Source organism: Calliphora vicina, chromosome 2 (genome assembly GCF_958450345.1).
Source record: "Calliphora vicina chromosome 2, idCalVici1.1, whole genome shotgun sequence".
In the NCBI taxonomy this organism is placed as follows: Eukaryota; Metazoa; Arthropoda; class Insecta; order Diptera; family Calliphoridae; genus Calliphora; species Calliphora vicina.
This window is the reverse complement of record NC_088781.1, coordinates 115,668,459-115,686,134: the sequence shown is the minus strand read 5'-3', so window position 1 is coordinate 115,686,134 and position 17,676 is coordinate 115,668,459. Positions and strand designations below refer to the sequence as shown.

At 30.6% G+C, this 17,676-nt stretch overlaps 5 protein-coding genes across 6 annotated transcripts; 3 read left to right on the top strand and 2 right to left on the bottom strand.

Moving 5' to 3' along the window:
* Positions 1–1,185: 1,185 nt before the first annotated feature.
* Positions 1,186–2,063, top strand: DCTN6-p27 (dynactin subunit 6). The gene is made up of 3 exons (XM_065500470.1): positions 1,186–1,315; positions 1,373–1,835; positions 1,906–2,063. Exons 1-3 carry the CDS (start codon positions 1,296–1,298, stop codon positions 2,005–2,007), a joined length of 585 nt encoding a protein of 194 aa, XP_065356542.1. The 5' UTR covers positions 1,186–1,295; the 3' UTR covers positions 2,008–2,063.
* Positions 2,064–3,879: 1,816 nt separating this feature from the next.
* l(2)37Cg (RNA polymerases I and III subunit AC2 l(2)37Cg) lies at positions 3,880–4,366 on the bottom strand. The gene is made up of 2 exons (XM_065499513.1): positions 4,266–4,366; positions 3,880–4,205 (listed from the first exon to the last, which is right to left on the bottom strand). Exons 1-2 carry the CDS (start codon positions 4,281–4,283, stop codon positions 3,900–3,902), a joined length of 324 nt encoding a protein of 107 aa, XP_065355585.1. The 5' UTR covers positions 4,284–4,366; the 3' UTR covers positions 3,880–3,899.
* A 116-nt stretch (positions 4,367–4,482) lies between these two features.
* Positions 4,483–5,375, top strand: mRpS23 (mitochondrial ribosomal protein S23). Its single transcript, XM_065499512.1, has 3 exons — positions 4,483–4,635; positions 4,698–4,862; positions 4,925–5,375. Exons 1-3 carry the CDS (start codon positions 4,592–4,594, stop codon positions 5,298–5,300), a joined length of 585 nt encoding a protein of 194 aa, XP_065355584.1. The 5' UTR covers positions 4,483–4,591; the 3' UTR covers positions 5,301–5,375.
* On the bottom strand, positions 5,285–6,295 carry RpII33 (RNA polymerase III subunit RpII33). Its single transcript, XM_065499511.1, has one exon. It carries the CDS (start codon positions 6,188–6,190, stop codon positions 5,363–5,365), a length of 828 nt encoding a protein of 275 aa, XP_065355583.1. The 5' UTR covers positions 6,191–6,295; the 3' UTR covers positions 5,285–5,362.
* A 2,205-nt stretch (positions 6,296–8,500) lies between these two features.
* On the top strand, positions 8,501–16,654 carry IntS3 (integrator complex subunit 3). 2 transcript variants are annotated; one of them, XM_065499510.1, is made up of 9 exons: positions 8,501–9,009; positions 9,075–9,685; positions 12,442–13,075; positions 13,144–14,517; positions 14,578–14,735; positions 14,809–14,953; positions 15,670–15,795; positions 15,873–15,984; positions 16,432–16,654. In XM_065499510.1, the coding sequence occupies exons 1-9, from the start codon at positions 8,914–8,916 to the stop codon at positions 16,464–16,466; spliced, it is 3,291 nt and encodes a 1,096-aa protein (XP_065355582.1). In that variant the 5' UTR covers positions 8,501–8,913; the 3' UTR covers positions 16,467–16,654. The 2 variants fall into 2 exon arrangements, with proteins under 2 accessions (XP_065355582.1, XP_065355581.1); XM_065499509.1 differs by having other exon boundaries at positions 8,504–9,009; positions 15,873–16,061.
* Positions 16,655–17,676: the final 1,022 nt, after the last annotated feature.

Below are 17,676 nucleotides of genomic sequence, written 5' to 3'. Positions count from 1 at the left end.
TTTAGGAATCACAGAAATGTAATTTACTTATGGCAACACTTTAACAATCTCTTATAAGAAAATTTACTTACCATCTCTTAAAAAATCTTGCATGTACTTCTCTTTCCACTTCTCTTTAACAAATACAAATTACTTGTTTTTGTTTGCAAATTCTATTTTTTGCACGTTTATTTTTTTTTGTTGTTTCTCTTTAACGTTTTTTTGTTTTTTTTTTCTTGATTTTTTTCTGTTACTCAAAATTTGTTTCTATAACGTTGTCAAAGTTTGTAACTAATTTGTTTAATTAATTATTGATTTGTTTACACATATTTGTTTATTTTACATTGCCAATTAGATTATTTTCTTTATTTCTTTTTCATTTTCTACGCGGCTTCCGCTTTTCTTCACACCAAAAATTTGCAAACTAAAAACTAGCAGAATTTCACTGTTGCCAACTCTTTTCAAAAAAAAATCCCCACAAAAACAACAATAAAGCGCAAAAGTTTTCAATTCAAAGAAAAATAAATTATATAATCATATTTTATGAAGAATCCAAAAACAAAAAAATCTAATTAGTTATTATTTTATTAAATATGCAATTTTATTAAAATTTTTTAATTTATATAATCCATTCAGAGAAAAAAAAATTAATCATATTTTATATAGAAAGAAAAAACAAGAAGGATCGTTACCGCACCACGATCAATGATTTTTTGTTTGAAAATATGAATGACATTGATCCGGGCGAGATATGGTTTTAACAGGATGGCGCTTCGTGAAATACGCCGACTGCAACCATCGATTTATTACAATAAAAATTTGACGATAACTTGATTTCAAGAAGTTAGCCTCCAAGGTCGTGCGATTTAACATATCTCGATTATTTCTTGTGGGTCCAAGTGAAGTTATTGGGTTATACCAGGAAATATTGACGCCTTGTAGGCCACCATTGTTCGTGTTATTCGAGACATACGGCCAGCAATGCTAGAAAAGTTAAAATTGGACTTCCAGAAAGCGAATTTAAAGTATTATGACAAAGTATAAAGTAATTCGGAATGAGTAGCGAAAAACTCATATCTCCACTATTTTTTCTTTGGTCAGAGTTAATAGCTTTTTAAAATTAAAAAAATTCTTTATAACGCTTAAAACATATAAAAAATATTTCTTTCCAATCTGGCAACATTATCATAGGGACGCAAAAACGATATCACCACACCTGTTTAGTTATTGATAAATTTGCCATCTCTAAACAAAACAAAAATAAAAATTGCAATTTCTTTGAAAAAAAAAACAAAAATATCAGAAAATTTTAAAAAATGCCACCAATAGACAGCGAGTAAATATTATATACTATAATTGATTTAAAAAAACTGCTAAATTTATCCAATTTCAGGAGTGGTGTAAAGATTATGACCAAATCTATTGTATGCGAAGACAGTACGTTGCGTGGTGACATCACCATATCTCCAGGATGTGTCATTCATCCCAGTGCTAGTATTATAGCGGAAGCCGGACCCATTATATTGGGAGAAAACTGTATAGTTGAGGAATATGCTACCATTGCATATCGGCTGCCTCTGACAGACAACAAAGACTCGGCCGTCAGTGGAGAAGCTGTACCGGCTTTAACTATTGGTCCCAACAATGTCTTTGAAGTGGGCTGTACCGTTGAAGCTAATCGTATTGGCGATAAAAATGTATTTGAATGCAAAAGTTATGTCGGTCCGGAAGTTAGTGTTAGTAGCGGTTGCATTGTGGGAGCCGGAGTTCGTTTGCAGTGCAAACAACAATTACCCGAGAATACGGTAATATATGGCAGAGAATGTATGCAGAGGGAAGCCATAGATAAACATGCAGTAAGTTTTGTTAACATTGAAAACATTGAAGAACTTTCCTTTTGTAATTACGAGTTTACTTTTATTGCAGTCTCAAACTTTGCAAATAGATTTTTTGCGTAAAGTTCTACCTAACTACCATCATTTGCGCAAACCAAATCATGATCCCAAAAAATCACGCAATGCTGTGTGATAGTCTTGTAAATATAAAAACTATAGTTTAATAAATATTATCATCTATTCAAGGTATTTTTTACATTATCAATCCAATTATGAATAATAAATCCGTGAGAGTTTTTATTCATAATTGGGCTGTATATAAATTTATTCCCTTATACGATTATTCGTTCAAATTTCATATAAAACCTATATTTTCATGTGTTTATCTACTTTTTGGACCGATTAATCGAATAACCATTTCCAAATAATCGTCCATAATTATGTACTGGATTAAAAAAGTTCACCTAAAGTTATAAAAATGTGAATTTCTGCAAACAAAATTTATAGGGTTTATTCGCTTAATCGGGTTTCTAATATTTTTCATCAAATTTTGTTAACATTTTGTCAAGAACTGTAAAAAAAAATATTAATTCTTTAAAACATTTTTTAATTTATATAAATTTATTCGCGAAACGGTTTTCCGATTATTCGTCAAAAAATTTTATGAAATCAATATTTTTGTATATGTTAAGCAACTTTATGGGCTGATTAATAAAAAATCTGAGCGAACGGTTATCCGAATAATCGCCAAGTATCGAAATTTAATTTTCTTACATTATATTCACCCCTATCGGCAATAACATGTGAAATTTTGTTCCCATGAAATATCCATTTCCCTCGAAGGGAAAATTGCTATCGGGAATATCATGATGAACATTCACAATAGTTGATTTTGTTCGTAACAGCTGTTTATTGTTTACAAAATTCCAACTAAAAATTTCACAACAAGGGGATTTTTTTTCACGTGAACAAATTTGATGAACGAAAAAAGGAAAAGGGAAAATATTTCATGTGAAATGTTGATTCGCGATAGGGGTGATTATTTCTTTTATTCGCTTAAACGGTTCACATAATATTCGGGGTTGTCATAGAATCCAATCATTGACGGAATCGGTTTTGAAAACGGCAGAAAAAGTACATTGGTCTCGTGAAATCGAAAGTTATATTTTTTTATATTCGATCTAGAATTAAAATGTACCCTTTTTGTCGTTTTTAAAACCGATTGGATTCTAGACAACCTCGATTAATACATTTGTAAATGTTGTTTTGAATTCTAAACGTTAAGCTACTTCTTGGAACAATTAATCGAATAACCGTTCAAACGGGTTTCCGAATAATCGGCCCAATCCCTTATATAAATTTCGCATGAAAAATTCTAAACAATTTTAAGTTCTTTAAATATTTTTAAAATTTGTTTATTTTGTGTAAATTTATTTGTTTTTGAATTCTAAACGTTAAGCAGGTTTTTTTTTAGCGAATAATCGAATAACCGGTCGAACGGTTTTCCGAATAATCATTCATAATTCAGTTATACAAGCTTAAGAAAATTTCACAGTTCAAAAATACAAATTATGTGAAATTTGTTTTATATTTTCTTTTATTTTTAGTATTTATTCCTATCAACGATTATTCGGTTATCCGATTATTCGCTAAATATTTCTAGTAAACTCAATATTTTGTTTTTGTCTTAGTAGTTTTCAAAATTTTTAACCATTGTTCGAATAATTGTTTAAAGAGTTTTCCGAATACATAATAATTAAAATCCGATATGATAATCTTTTAATAATGAATTTGAAATTGTAATAATGAATTTTAAATTCTTAAGAAATTTTTACATATTTTTTTACTTTATACAAATTTATATATTTAATCCATTACTCGTTTTTGTAATTATTCGACAAAAAATTTAGTATCTATAATTTTGTTGACGTTAAATAAGTATTTTAAATATTTTGCAAAAATTTTTAGAATATTATTCGAATAATCGTTTTTCCGAATAATCATCAAAATCCGGTTCATTCAAATTGGATCAACTATAAACATACCTTATATTTATTAAAAAAAGTTTTTATAAGTAAATTATTTTCACATAGCAGCAATTTTATTTTTCTCAGTAAACACTTTAACTTCACTTTCAAACGTCTCAATGGTGTGATCACATATTTTCTCCAAATCTTCCAGGCCGCGCTTTAAAATATCAATTGCTCTACCTTGACTAGATTGTATACGAAAATGTAGTTTATTCTCCGTAGGATGAGGTATAGTGTAACCGCAAAAATCCACATCGGGATAACGACTAATAATGGTTTTCAAAGCATTTCCTAGTGTGTGGCCTTCGTCCAAGAACACAAATGTACGAGAACCCTCACCATTGTTTTCATCACCAGCAACCTATAGAATTGTAAACATTTAGGTCACGATTTTTATTTTAAAAGAGCAGACAAAACTTACTTCAGCTAAACAACCCATAATTTTATAAAACAATTTTTTTTAATTCTCTGCAAATGAAATGCCAACGTGCTTTTGTTTATTTTTCTATTAGTGATGATATAAATGATGCTTCTTCATAAAAATGTCATTCATCTTAGAATGACTTCATAATAATTGCTTTTCTGTACTAAAAAAATACTAATTATCGATAGCATCAGTTAAAACAGCTGTTTGACATAAACACCCACCACTGATTTTTTAGTAAAAACAAAAATTAAGGTTATTTCGTAACCTGTTCCAAATTTTAAGATTTTCTTTTTTTATTAATAAAATTTGTACAGTAAATCATGGCTCAAAGTAGATTGGAAAAAATTGGAACGATTTTTACCAGGTAATTTAAGAAACTGTAATGTAAATTAAATATTAATTATATTATACATTATTTCACATTAGAGTAACTGGTTTGTTGCGTTCGGGAGCTATGAAGCCGGAAGATAAGCCTATCTGGTATGATTTGTATGAAGCCTTTCCACCTAAGCTGGAGCCACGTTTTGATAGACCGGCACCAAAAAATATACCTATAAAAAACATTTTTTATGAGGAGGATGTAGCAAGAGCGTAGGACACTGAACATACACATTTGCTTAAGTTAAAAATATTTAAGATGTATTTACTTTTAGGAAATTCCACAAATCTTTAAAGCAACAAGAAATGATTAGTTTATTCGATAAGAAGCGGGAAACTCAAACCCAGCAATTTATCAAAATTTACCAAGGTTTGAAAGCCCAGGGTGCTCTAGATGAAGAGAAAATTTTCGAAACTTCCGTTGAATTGCTGCAACAAGAAAGACAACAAATGAAGGCGGACAGCCAGGAACAATTACTGGAAAGTGCGGAAAGCGACTCTAAGCTCTCATTATCAGAAGCCTTTAATGAAGCCAAGCAAGCTAAAGATAACTCGTCCACACGCAACACAAATAGTGAATCTAGAAATCATAAATCAGGTTCGAAAAACTCCATAGGCGGTATAGATATACAAAATTTGTTTAAAGATTAATTTTTTTATATATTAAAATGGAAAATAGTTTATTTGAAAAGTACATAATTAAAATTGTTTTCTTAAACAGCTAAAGCATCGTTTTGATTCTCGTGACTGAGTTGAGTTTGTAGATTTGACAATTTATTCTTCAAAACCTGCACTCCCATTATAACTATATTTTCCGGCTTTAAAGCACCAGCCGATTCAACATTGTAGAAAAATTTATTGGGTTTTGCTTCCCAATTGTAGGGAGCCTCGAATTGATCATCCTCCAATTCAGTGTGTTCACTTTTGGGCCATTCATCGGGTTTAGGAAACAAAGTGTGACGCATAGAGTTATCGGGATCATATTCGAAACATACACCAGCTGTGGGATTCCATTTGGCATGTTCTTTGCCAAAACCTTTTTTCGCATAAGCACGCAACTTCAATTCTTGTCCTTTACGCAACTTAATTATTAAAATTTCATCCGTGCTTTCACCATACTCATTGTCTTCGTCGTTTGAATGTCTTGAAGTTACGGGTAAAACTTTTGGGTTACTTGATTTCAAATCGGCTGTTGTGACATGACGAGTCGATTCTTCTGAACATTTCACATCCAATGTAAACTCTACACTGCACTCTGGACAGAAATCCAAACAAATACAATCTCTTGTATACTGCAAGCGCTCTACAACTTCATCAGATATCAAGGGTATCAAACCAATACGATGGGCGAGAAATTCATCAGACAACACTGTTGAATTGGCTTCCAACTGTACCCAATCTATCGCCAATGTTGGTGTCTCAGCTATAAAAACACGCCGCAAACTATTAGCCACGCTGAGTTCGGTATCTTCTAAAACAAATTTGACATTATCATCTGTTAGTTCGGTGATGGTGACAGATGGTTGATTAGCGTAGGGCATTTTTGAGAATCGTTTTAATTTTTTTTACTTATTTTATTACAAAATTTACTAAAATACACAGAAAATGTTAAAAAAGAAAACACTGCTTGCCAAATAACCAATCGGTGTAATATTGCCGTATCGTTTAAAACAACAATATCATCACTAATTAAAGCGTTGCCACGCGGAACAAATCAAGATCCCAGTAACAGTTTGTATTTTCGTAATTTGTTTCTATTAACTTTCATATTTTCTGTATTGGCGAAGAGATTTTAAACTATGGGGTTTATCGAATACCGGCTTCGCTAAAATCACTTTTTCTGTATATCAAATTTTTGGTTTACAATGTTAATAAACAGTACTATATTATATATCATATTAAAGGTATTTTGAAGCACTATTCAATGATACCCATGATGATCAGATTATTTTCCAAATTGTATATGAGAAATTTACTATTATATATATTGACTTTAAATTCCTATATCTCTCAAATTAAAAAAGAGCGGACACAAATTTTAACTTTTTTGCGCTTATAATTAGAGCTATTAACACACAAAAAAATATTAAAATACGTGCTGTTTCGGTGATCTTGATTTTTTTTTTTTTTTTTTTTTTTTTTTTATTATTATTATACAATTATAACTGAGCCCAATGGGCCATATATAGTTAACAAATTTTCCACTTTTTTTTAAAAAAAAGCTACATTGCAAAAAATTTTTAATAATAATGATATAATAAAAATTTAGAAAACTTATATCTAATCTTAAAAACTAGGGTATACAAATATTAGACAGAAAAATAAATAGTATAGATAGAGATAAATAAAAAACCAAACAAAAACAAATCTCAATTGCATACTGTATCAATTAGTTATACATAGTTAATAAAAATCATTATTTTCAAGATAATTAAGAATTTTGCTTTTAAAGGTATTATACGAATATTCAAATGTTTTAAGAGAATTTGGCAAACTATTAAATATCCTAGCTACTCGCACATGGAATGAGCGTTCCAAAATTGATGTCAGTCTTGGTATTAAAATTTGGCGATTGCGAATAGATCGACTAAAAGAAAAAAATGAAATCATCCGTGAAATATTTCCATTTCTGAACATGTTATAAAAACAGAATAAAAGTCTAGATTTTATATAGTTTAAAAATGAACATTTTAAAAACCTACAAACATACACCGATACATGAGTACGACGTCGTAAAGAGAAGAGGTAACGAATTACTCTATTAAACAATTTGGTGAGTTTTTTAATGTTATATCCTAAGGTACCACTGTATATTTCAATGCCGTACAAAAATATGGGCATAACTAATGAATGAATTATTATTATTTTTATATACATAGGTAAAATCAAATTAGTATTATAAATCCTTCGTAATGCGTAATTCACCCTGGATATAACAAAATTGATATGTCTGTCAAAATTAAGCTTATTGTCCAACCACAATCCAAGACATTTGATATGATCAACAATTTGAATTGAACTACCATCAATGGTCAGGGAAAATTTCGCCAAAGGTAAACCAAAAACCATAACTTTTGTTTTCGAAGTGTTTACGAGTAACATGTTATTTCGAAGCCAATTACTTATATTAGAAGTAATGTAATTAATCATCTGTTGCGTTACATCAAAAAATTGTCTTTCACCACAAAAAAGAAAAAACAAATCATCTGCATATGCAAATGGAATACAAGACGGAATATTGTCAAAATCTCCAAAAATGTCATTAATGTAAATATTAAATAATATGGGTCCAAGGACCGAACCCTGAGGTACACCACTTGTAACGGGTAAAATACGCGATACTTTATCACCAATCGAGACATACTGATATCGATTCATAAGATATGAATATAAAAGTTTACAGGATGACAATGAGAGACCTAGATTTCTATGTAGTTTTGAAATTAAGATGCTATAATCAACTTTGTCAAATGCTTTGGTAAGGTCCATTGATAAAAGAACATTATAATTACCATGGCTCAAAGATTGCCTTATAGTATCAGTCATTCCTAATAAAAGATTTATACATACAAATATTAATATTTTCGATATTCATAATGTTTTTGGACTTGGTTTTTGAGTTTAAAACACATGAGCTAAACATACAAAAAACACGAATTCTGAACGCCATATAAAAATATACTTGCTATTGTCATCCGCATTTCCCGATTTCAGGGGCAAACCCTAACTGTTATATTATAGCATTAACTGAAACCCTGTTAGAGACAATTTCTAATGAGGCTAAATGGCAAAAGGATACGGCAACTTCGTCACTATGTTTATCAATTCACCGCAGTTGCTCATTTGTTGCTTAAAAAGAAGCAGCACAACGAAGTGAATTCTTTTTGAGTCTTGAGTTTTTTTACTCCAATTTTCACAAAAAATTTCATATAATTTAAGGGAGCTTCAAACAGCAAATACACATATTATTTAATATTTTATGAACTCTTAAAACATGCTTTATTATTGGCAAAGTTAACAGTTTAGGTCGAAAAATATTAATTTGTTAAGAAAAGGTGAATGTAAACATTGCACACTTAACAATTCAGTTGATTGTGTGTAGTGTGTGTGCGTGTGAGCCAGCGAGCGAGTGTGTGTATGATTGGGGTGTTCTTGTAGCACTACTGGCAATTGTAGCAGCAGAGAAGTCTCAATTGTCTTTGGACAGATTGCATACACCGAATTGTGGGATTTTTGATAACCCGGAACGTAGAACCGTGGTTAAATGCAGCAACAACAAATGGAATCTACACAAAAAATTCAATATATTTCAAAATTATTTATAAGCACTGCCGTTGATGTTAAAGATGATTTGGAAGAGGTATGTTTTTAGTTTTCTCAACAAAAAAGACACGTTTAATTAATTTTGTTCAAAACTTTTTGTAGCGTTTTGAGCGAGCTTTTATTAGTTTGCAACAACAGATCAATGGCCTCAATGACAAGGATATGCACGATAAACTCTCCCAGCTAGTTTGTAAAGAAAAACAACATGAAGAAATATCCATTGGTTTTCTCTACATCATGCTATCCGATCCAAATATGGCACTAAAAAGCTATCGCGATCTTACTCTAATCGCACGTGATGGTATGAATATGGTAGTGACCAATATGACCATGCTAGTGGCTGAAAAATACAATAAACTCACCGATGTGGCGAGACGCCAACTTATTTGGGTATTAAGGGAGCTGGTCAAACATCAGGTTCTCAGTGTGGAAAATATAATATGGAATTGTTTGCGTCAAGCAGGCGGCGGTGATGTTTCACCGAAAAACTTGTTCTTAGTAGAAAGTCTATTGGACATATTCATAGAATATCGACCATGGCTGGAGTCACAATCGTTTCTCATGCAGACGGTAGTGTATAGTTATGTACGTCTCATAGAGGATCATGCTAGTCCGGCACTAACACCGTTGCGGCACAAGGAAGTTAAATTTGTTATAGCATTGATACGTGATCGATTCTTGGATATAATCACATTGGGACGAGATTTTGTGCGGTGAGTGTTTGATTTTGAAGTATATTATTTGTTATTTTTTTAAAAAAAAATTCTTTATTTAAAATGTTTCGTACAAAGTGAAATTAGATTTATAAAAACATGATTTAAAATGTTTAATTCCGTATAAATTTAGAAGCAAAATCATCTTAACTTAAAAATAATGGTATTGTGTTTATTATACTAATATAAGAGTTTCTGGGTATGGAATCATTGGAAAATTTGTATAAAGCTGAGTTTTGTTAACATTAAACTAAATTTAATTAATTAACAAAAATACTAGTCGATAATTAAATTCCATTGTCTGATGTATATATTGCTCTAACGCAGTCTAAACCTTATTCTTGCAATAAGAATTTTATGGAAATTACATTATTTTTCAATGCAATTGTTTACATTTTCATCAGAGTTTCTAAGAACTTGTTTGTGGAATAAAGATAATCTACATTCATTGTTTAAACCTAGCCTTTACTAAAATGTTTGTTTTTCTCTTAGAACTAGTATTTGGGATAAAGATAATAATCTACATTATTTGTATAATCCTAGCTTAAACTTTATAATCTAGGTTTAACTGAGCTTCAGTGACCAGTTAAACCTAAGTTAGAACTGTCAAAACACAAACAGCTGACAAAATTAAATAAACAATTCAGGAGTAGCAAAGTAAGTCTGGGTTGATTAACAACTTCTTTAAGCGCAATCTGGCCCGTTTTCCTTTTTTTGACTTTGACAATTTTGCGTCTCGCATAACTGTTCCTGTTCTACGTCGTCACCAACCGCCACAAACCCTGGTGGAGACCACATGTTTTATCTGCTCAGAAAAAACACTGTAATTTTAAAAGAAAAAAAATTACAAAGATATTTCCCGACAAACATTTTCCGGGAATTTCTAATAAATATAATGTGGAATTCCTGGAAATTTTTTTTACTCTCCTGGTTTGAATATTAGGCAATTTTTACACACTTGTGCCAAATTTATATTCAGTAATTTCGTTCAGTATCTACGCTTCTTTGTGGTGAAGTACATTCATTTATTATTTATAAATCGTAAATATTGTTCCTGTTATTTTTTAGATTATAATCGAAATAAGGTATACGAATTATAATAGCAGTTCCATGATCCGAACCAAATGCACACTTTTAAATTCATTCTCGATGTTAAAGTATTATGTTGAGAAAATTTCTATTGTTTACTGTAACGATAATCATTATTTGGCAGAATTCCATAGATTCTAATAAGAATATATGCTGTATGTCGGTTTAATTGGTTTTAATCTATGAAATAAAAATGGAGTCGTGAATGACTTTTATATTAAAAACTTATTAATTGGATAATTTCAATTCAATTAGGTTTATTTCGTTTGTAATTTGTAAGCCGTATTTGCTAATTAATAATATTGCACTATTACTAAGTTTCGCACAATTATTTGTAAAACTAAAATTAACATTGTTAAAAAGCTAATAATAATAATAATTAAATAAAAAAAAATAAGCCTTTAGGCATTCCCAATACAATAAAAAGCTAAATGAACCTGTAAATGCCTCCACACAGTTTAAAAATTTTCATAAATTTTGCCCTTAAACTGAAACACCCCAACGATTTTTGTGTTATTGAAATATCATGTGCATTAGTAGGAAACAATAAATGCCAATGTAAAAAATTTAACTACGAGTACCATTTAAGGTATTTATAGACGGCAATACTGAGTATTAACACTTTTCAAATTTAAAATATTATTGAAATCTTTCGGTATGTCAAGAAATAGTTTTGAAAAATATATTTCTTGTTTACACGATAGTATTACAAATATTTTATTTCTTTGTTCATTGATATTTTTCTGCTAACTTTATTTTTATTTTATATTTTCTTTACATTTTTGTTTGCCTTATTTGTTTTTATAAATACATACCCGATACATATGAAAATAAAAAGTTTTTGAATTGTTTTAAACAAATTTTCAATACCGACCGTAAATCAAAAAAATCATTTGTATTTTTTGAAAATCTAATACAAATTTTGTTTAGACGATGAAATTGTATTATGATACTTGAGTTTTTGACAAATATTAATACTCAGTATTGCCGTCTATAAATACCTTTAATGGTACTAAGGCTAATTCAATTTAATGCTAATGAAATCGTCAATTTATTAGTCCATATAATTAAATACTCCTATGTATGATATAAAAGTATGTAATTCCGTTAGAAATATCCATAAATTATATATATTCTGGATCGTTATAGATATCGAAGTCGATATAGCCATATCTGTCTGCTGAAATTAAATTTCCGAAGCCCCCAAATAACTTAAATATATGAGTGATACATCAATATATGCGCAATGTTCTCGGTTCGGTTGCTATTTGAAATCGGCAACAAATTATATAAGCTGTCTCGATTGGTGATTTTTGGTCTATATATGGATTACTATGTCATTAACATAACCATATTTAAAATGTTTTTAAACCGATTCTTTTTTTTATAAAATAAATGTTTTTCACCTAAATTTTTTATTTTCACCAAACATTTTTCTACCAACATTTTTATTTTCACTAAAATTTTTATCTACACCATTTTTTTATATTTTTTTTTCAAAAACTAATTTTTTTTTACTCAAAATTTATTTTCAACAAAAATTGTTTTCAATCTTTATCTTAAAGTATACTGCCGAATATAGCTCTCATAATTGATTTTATATTAACCCTTATTATTTTGCCTTAAGATAATATCTACTATAACACACAATTTCTTTACTCTTACAGCTTGTTGCAAAATGTCGCCCGCATACCAGAATTCGAACAGCTATGGCGCGATATCTTACATAACCCCAAAAGTCTTCATCCCACATTCAATGGTATTTGGCATCTGTTGCAAATACGCACTAGTCGACGTTTCCTTCAATGTCGTCTAACGCCAGAAGTTGAACGCAAACTAACTTTCCTGGCCTCATCGGTGAAGTTTGGTAATCAGAAACGTTATCAGGATTGGTTTCAAGATAAATACTTCGCAACGCCCGAATCACATTCGTTGCGTTCGGATTTGATACGTTTCATTATCAATGTCATACATCCGTCCAATGACATGTTGTGTTCGGATATTATACCCAGATGGGCGATTATCGGTTGGTTGATATCATCATGTACAAATACAATAGCATCGGCTAATGCTAAACTGTCATTGTTTTACGATTGGCTATTCTTTGATCCGATGAAAGATAATATTATGAATATAGAGCCGGGTATATTGGTGATGTATCATTCGATACGTAATCATCCCAGTGTTAGTAGTACATTATTGGATTTTTTGTGCCGCATCATGAAGAATTTTTGCTTGAAACATGAGGATAAAATACGTATGGGGGTGTACAATTCGCTGAATAAGATTTTAGAGAAACAGGTGAGTAGGATAAGGTTTATTATACCAAAGCAAATTTAACTTGTATTATTTTCATTATCTTTTCTAAGGTCATTCCAAATATACAACCTTTATTTGAATCGCCGAAATTAGATCGAGAATTACGTTTGTTGATACGTGAAAATTTTCGAGAATTTGTATCGCCAGTAGCGCCCAGCGGTAATGTGGGACCACCTATGTATCCAGCTTCTTCGGTTATACAATCGCCGGTTTTCAAAAAAGAAGCTGATCAGCGTACAATGCACCCAGGAGCTATAATGTATACTGGTGGACCTCCCAATACACAACAGACACAACAGCACGACCTGCTGCACATGCAAAATCATTATCAACCTCATAACACCACAACGGCAGATTTGCTAGAACACGGTGGTGGCATCATTGACAGCGGTGGGATTGGTGGCGGAGGAGGTGGTGGTGGCGGCGGAGGAATTGGCGCTAGTGTTATCAGCCTGATCGAAGAAGATAATAAACTGTCTATCATACCTCCCGAAATTAATGAAATGGAAACCGATGCTGCCTTTAGTGAAGACGAAGAGGACGTAAGTAAGGATATTAAAAAGGAAGAGAATACAGATGATGACGATGATGTTCCTCTAAAGGAATTGCTAAAACTACAAAAAACCACACCGGAAAAAGTAGAACTTCCCGCCTCAATAAGCGATACATTCGAAACATTCGTTACAAAGCGTAACTCATTTACCTGGGAGGCATTTCTTGAAGATTTCCGCTCATTACCCGCTTCAGCTTTAGATGATGCACAACTTCAGTATGTGATCTCGAATACGCATTTAATACTACGCGAAACTTTGCCACTGCAAAACATCTTTCCCGAAAGCAAAACAGACGAAAAGAATCTGGCTAAAAGCATCAGTTATCCCATATTTGGGCTATTTCGATTTCTCTACGAGAATGAAGACAAAAGTAAGAAGCCATTTCAAGCCTTACTCACCGAGATCTGCAAACGTATACCAGAAACAGGTTACCTGTTACTGTACTTTATGAAAGTCCACGTCAAACTGCAGACACGCAAAAATGCCCAACAGGCGGCCCAGTTTAAGACCAACATCTATCGTCTTATATGCGACGCTACCGACGAAAATATCGACGATTCTCTAACACGAGATTTGGATCTATTGGAAAAGGAAAATACTGCCATATATTTATGGCTATTGCCCGACATATATCGGGAATTCAAATCAACGGCAATCAACAATAGTGATTTGTTACGCATAACACTGCGGTGTATTGATGCAAAGAATTTGCGTGATCTTATATATTATGTGGCCCAAGGGAAATTGACGTTGTTCAAACAAGATGGTCTTATTGAATGTATACGTGATAGCTTAGTTTATGAAACCTATGAACAATTATGTCTATGGCAATTGGTACAGGCACACGATTTGCCTTTAAAATGTCTGCAAGTGAGTTTATCTTTCTATATAAATTAAATATGTAATTTAATTTAAATAAATTTCTTTTAGGATATTCTTCCAGAATTAGAATCTGCCAATCATCCCGAAGCATTGGGCTATTTATTACTTTTATTGAAAAATGAAGAACCCACTAATGAACTCATACGCCTGCTCTTAAGTAGAGAAACGAAATCACGTGGTGATCCTTTTGTTACTTCTGCTTTAAGGTAATTTTCTTTTTTAATTTATTTATAAAATACAATTAAAAACATTAATTGCGTTAAATTCTTGATAATTTAGATTTTGGTGTCAACGTAGCGAAGAAAAATTATCAGAAATTATTGCATCGCTATTAACCTCAAAATATCCAAGTTCATCACCAAATAAAAGAAAAAGGCCGCTTAAGGGAAGTTCCGCCATGAATAGTACACCATCTGCAGATCAGGTAAATTCAAATTATAAACAAAAGAAATTTATAACATGTGATTTAAATAATAAGAACCGCAAATATCATTCTTATTGGATTTTTCTATAAGAATAAATACAATTTCCAGTATTTACAATTTGTGTTGCTCTTCACGTCATAATTTTCTTTGGTATGAGATTGCAATAAGAAATGAGTTAAATTAGTTTTATTATAGAGGAAAAATCGTTGTAAATAGCGAAGTCGATATAGCCATGTCCGTCTGTATGTTGAAATCAGCTTTCCGTAGCCAACAAATAACTTACATACATACATGATTCATACATCAATATATCGGGAATTCTTCTGGATCGGTTGCTATTTTAAATGGAAAAAATCGGTCCATTAATGGCTGAGATATAAAGAAATAACCGGGATAACCTCAATTTTTGGCCTATTTTTGATCTATATCTGGATTAGAAAGTCATTAATATAGACAATATGGAATCGAGAAAAATATTTTTTTTTACTCTTTTTTCACCTAAAATTTGTTTGTCATAAATGTTTTTTTTTTAAAAAAATTTCACCAAAAATTGGTTGGACCAACACAATTTTTTTAAGGGTATATAAGATATATAACTCTCTTATTTGTTTAAAATTAAATTTCTTTTTTATGTTTATTTGTCTTGTGGAAAATGTACCTTTTCTCCACATTAAACATGTCCAATTGCTAAATAAATAAATATTTCTTATTTCAGGTATTAAATCATTTAGAGCATTACAGAAGGAGTTGTCGACATGGAACTGGTACTGGCCTATATGTACATGACACTATGCAAAGAGCACTGCAATCCGCCTATACACACAGTAACGAAAGCACAAAGGTAAATTGAATTGAAACATTTTTAAATACATATGTTTTTAATTAATTATATTATTTTAAATTTTTATTTGTGTACAGAAACAATATAGTGATTTATTTGCTTTGGCGGCGGAAGATGAAACGACGGCTGTGGGTCGCCGTGGCGGTAGTGGTAGAGGACGGAAACAACCAACATCGAAAAAAGATTCAAGTAATTCAAATTCAAATAGTAAGAAAAATTCAGATCCAGTTAAAACAATATTCTCATCAGATGAGGATTCAAGTGAGGTGAGAAAATCGAAAAAAAGAAAAGTGAACAAATAAAACAAAAAAACACAAAACAGATACATAAGAAACAAAAACAATAATTATTGGTCAATTTTATAAAAATTAAGCAAACAATTTTAATATTTATAATTTATGTTATTTATATAAATGTAATTATAAACGAAAAAATGTATGTATGTTCTATTTAAGATTTTTTTTCTCTAATTAACATCTCCTAGTATTATTTAAATTAATAAACAACTACTATTTAATATTAGAATATACATATTTTACAAAGTATAAAAAAACAACAGATCAATATAAAATAAGATTTATTTTTCCAAATAAATTGTTAAAATGTTTTCAAATATTATTTATTTATTTTTTTTAGGAGGATTGGTCCCAAAAGAAAATCTCACAAGCTAAGAAACGTAAAAAAACTATTAATGATTCTGACTGACAGCAGTACCAATCGTCGTCACCATATTATCTTGATGATACCGATGATAATGATAATGAACATTATGATAAAGATTTTTCTTAATCAAATTTTCAAAAAAAACATAAAAACAAAAAAAAAGATAAAATCCAAACCACACAAAAAAAAAATAAAATATAAAGTTTATTTGATAAGAATAGTATGCCAATGTAGAGTTTTTGAATGTTGAAATATTCACGTTATATTTTTTTATTTTTAATAAAAATAAAAAATTTTCAAAATTTATTAAAAAAAAATTACCCTCCCTAACAAAAAAAGTATAAAAAAAACTATGTGTATAAAAGACTAAAAATGTAAAACAACAAAAAAAATTTTAAAAATAAACAAAAAATCATGTGTCTTTTAATTGTTTTGTCCGTTTTGTTTCTAATGCAACCGAAAAATACTTCTAAACAACAATGATGGTAATTTAGCGATTTACCTGTTAAATTATAAATATGTATATAGAAACTAATTTAGTGAGTGGGACATTAAATATGTTTTTTTGTTAATTCAATTGTGTATAATTATTTGTTATATTGGAACAGCGACCTATTATATTTTCTATATTTTACATTTCTTATTGAACGGGTTCTAGAAAGTCTAATAAGCTCGATTAGGCTACACCAAGACGAATTCTTTATAGCTGACCAAGGTGCATTTAATAAGGTGATATCACATTGTTAAATGCACCTTGGTTAAATACGATACCATAATGATCTCCTTATATAGCGAACTCTTACAAGAGATGTCACAAAGTATTGAGTGAGGCAATAATACCAGGTGACTGGTCGCTATAAGGACCTCAACGCATACAATTAAAACTAGTAGCAAAGTTCAAAACCCTTTTCCAGCGGCGTTAAAGTACCACGAAAACCAGCAGATTAAGAAAGATTTTGCCTACTAATGGACACTGCAAGTCTCATGTTACAATAATCAACATTTTTGATCATTATGTCTCCGATACGGGATGGCATAATACCTACTGATTTACAGAATAAGGTGTATTTGATTCTACATGATTATATCAGCCCAATTATGAATAAAAATTCCCCGGGAGTTTTTCCCCTTTACTCATTTTTTCTATTCAAATTCAATGGGAAAAAATTTAGCGGAATTTTTTATTCATAATAGGGCTGTATATTATTATTGTCTCTT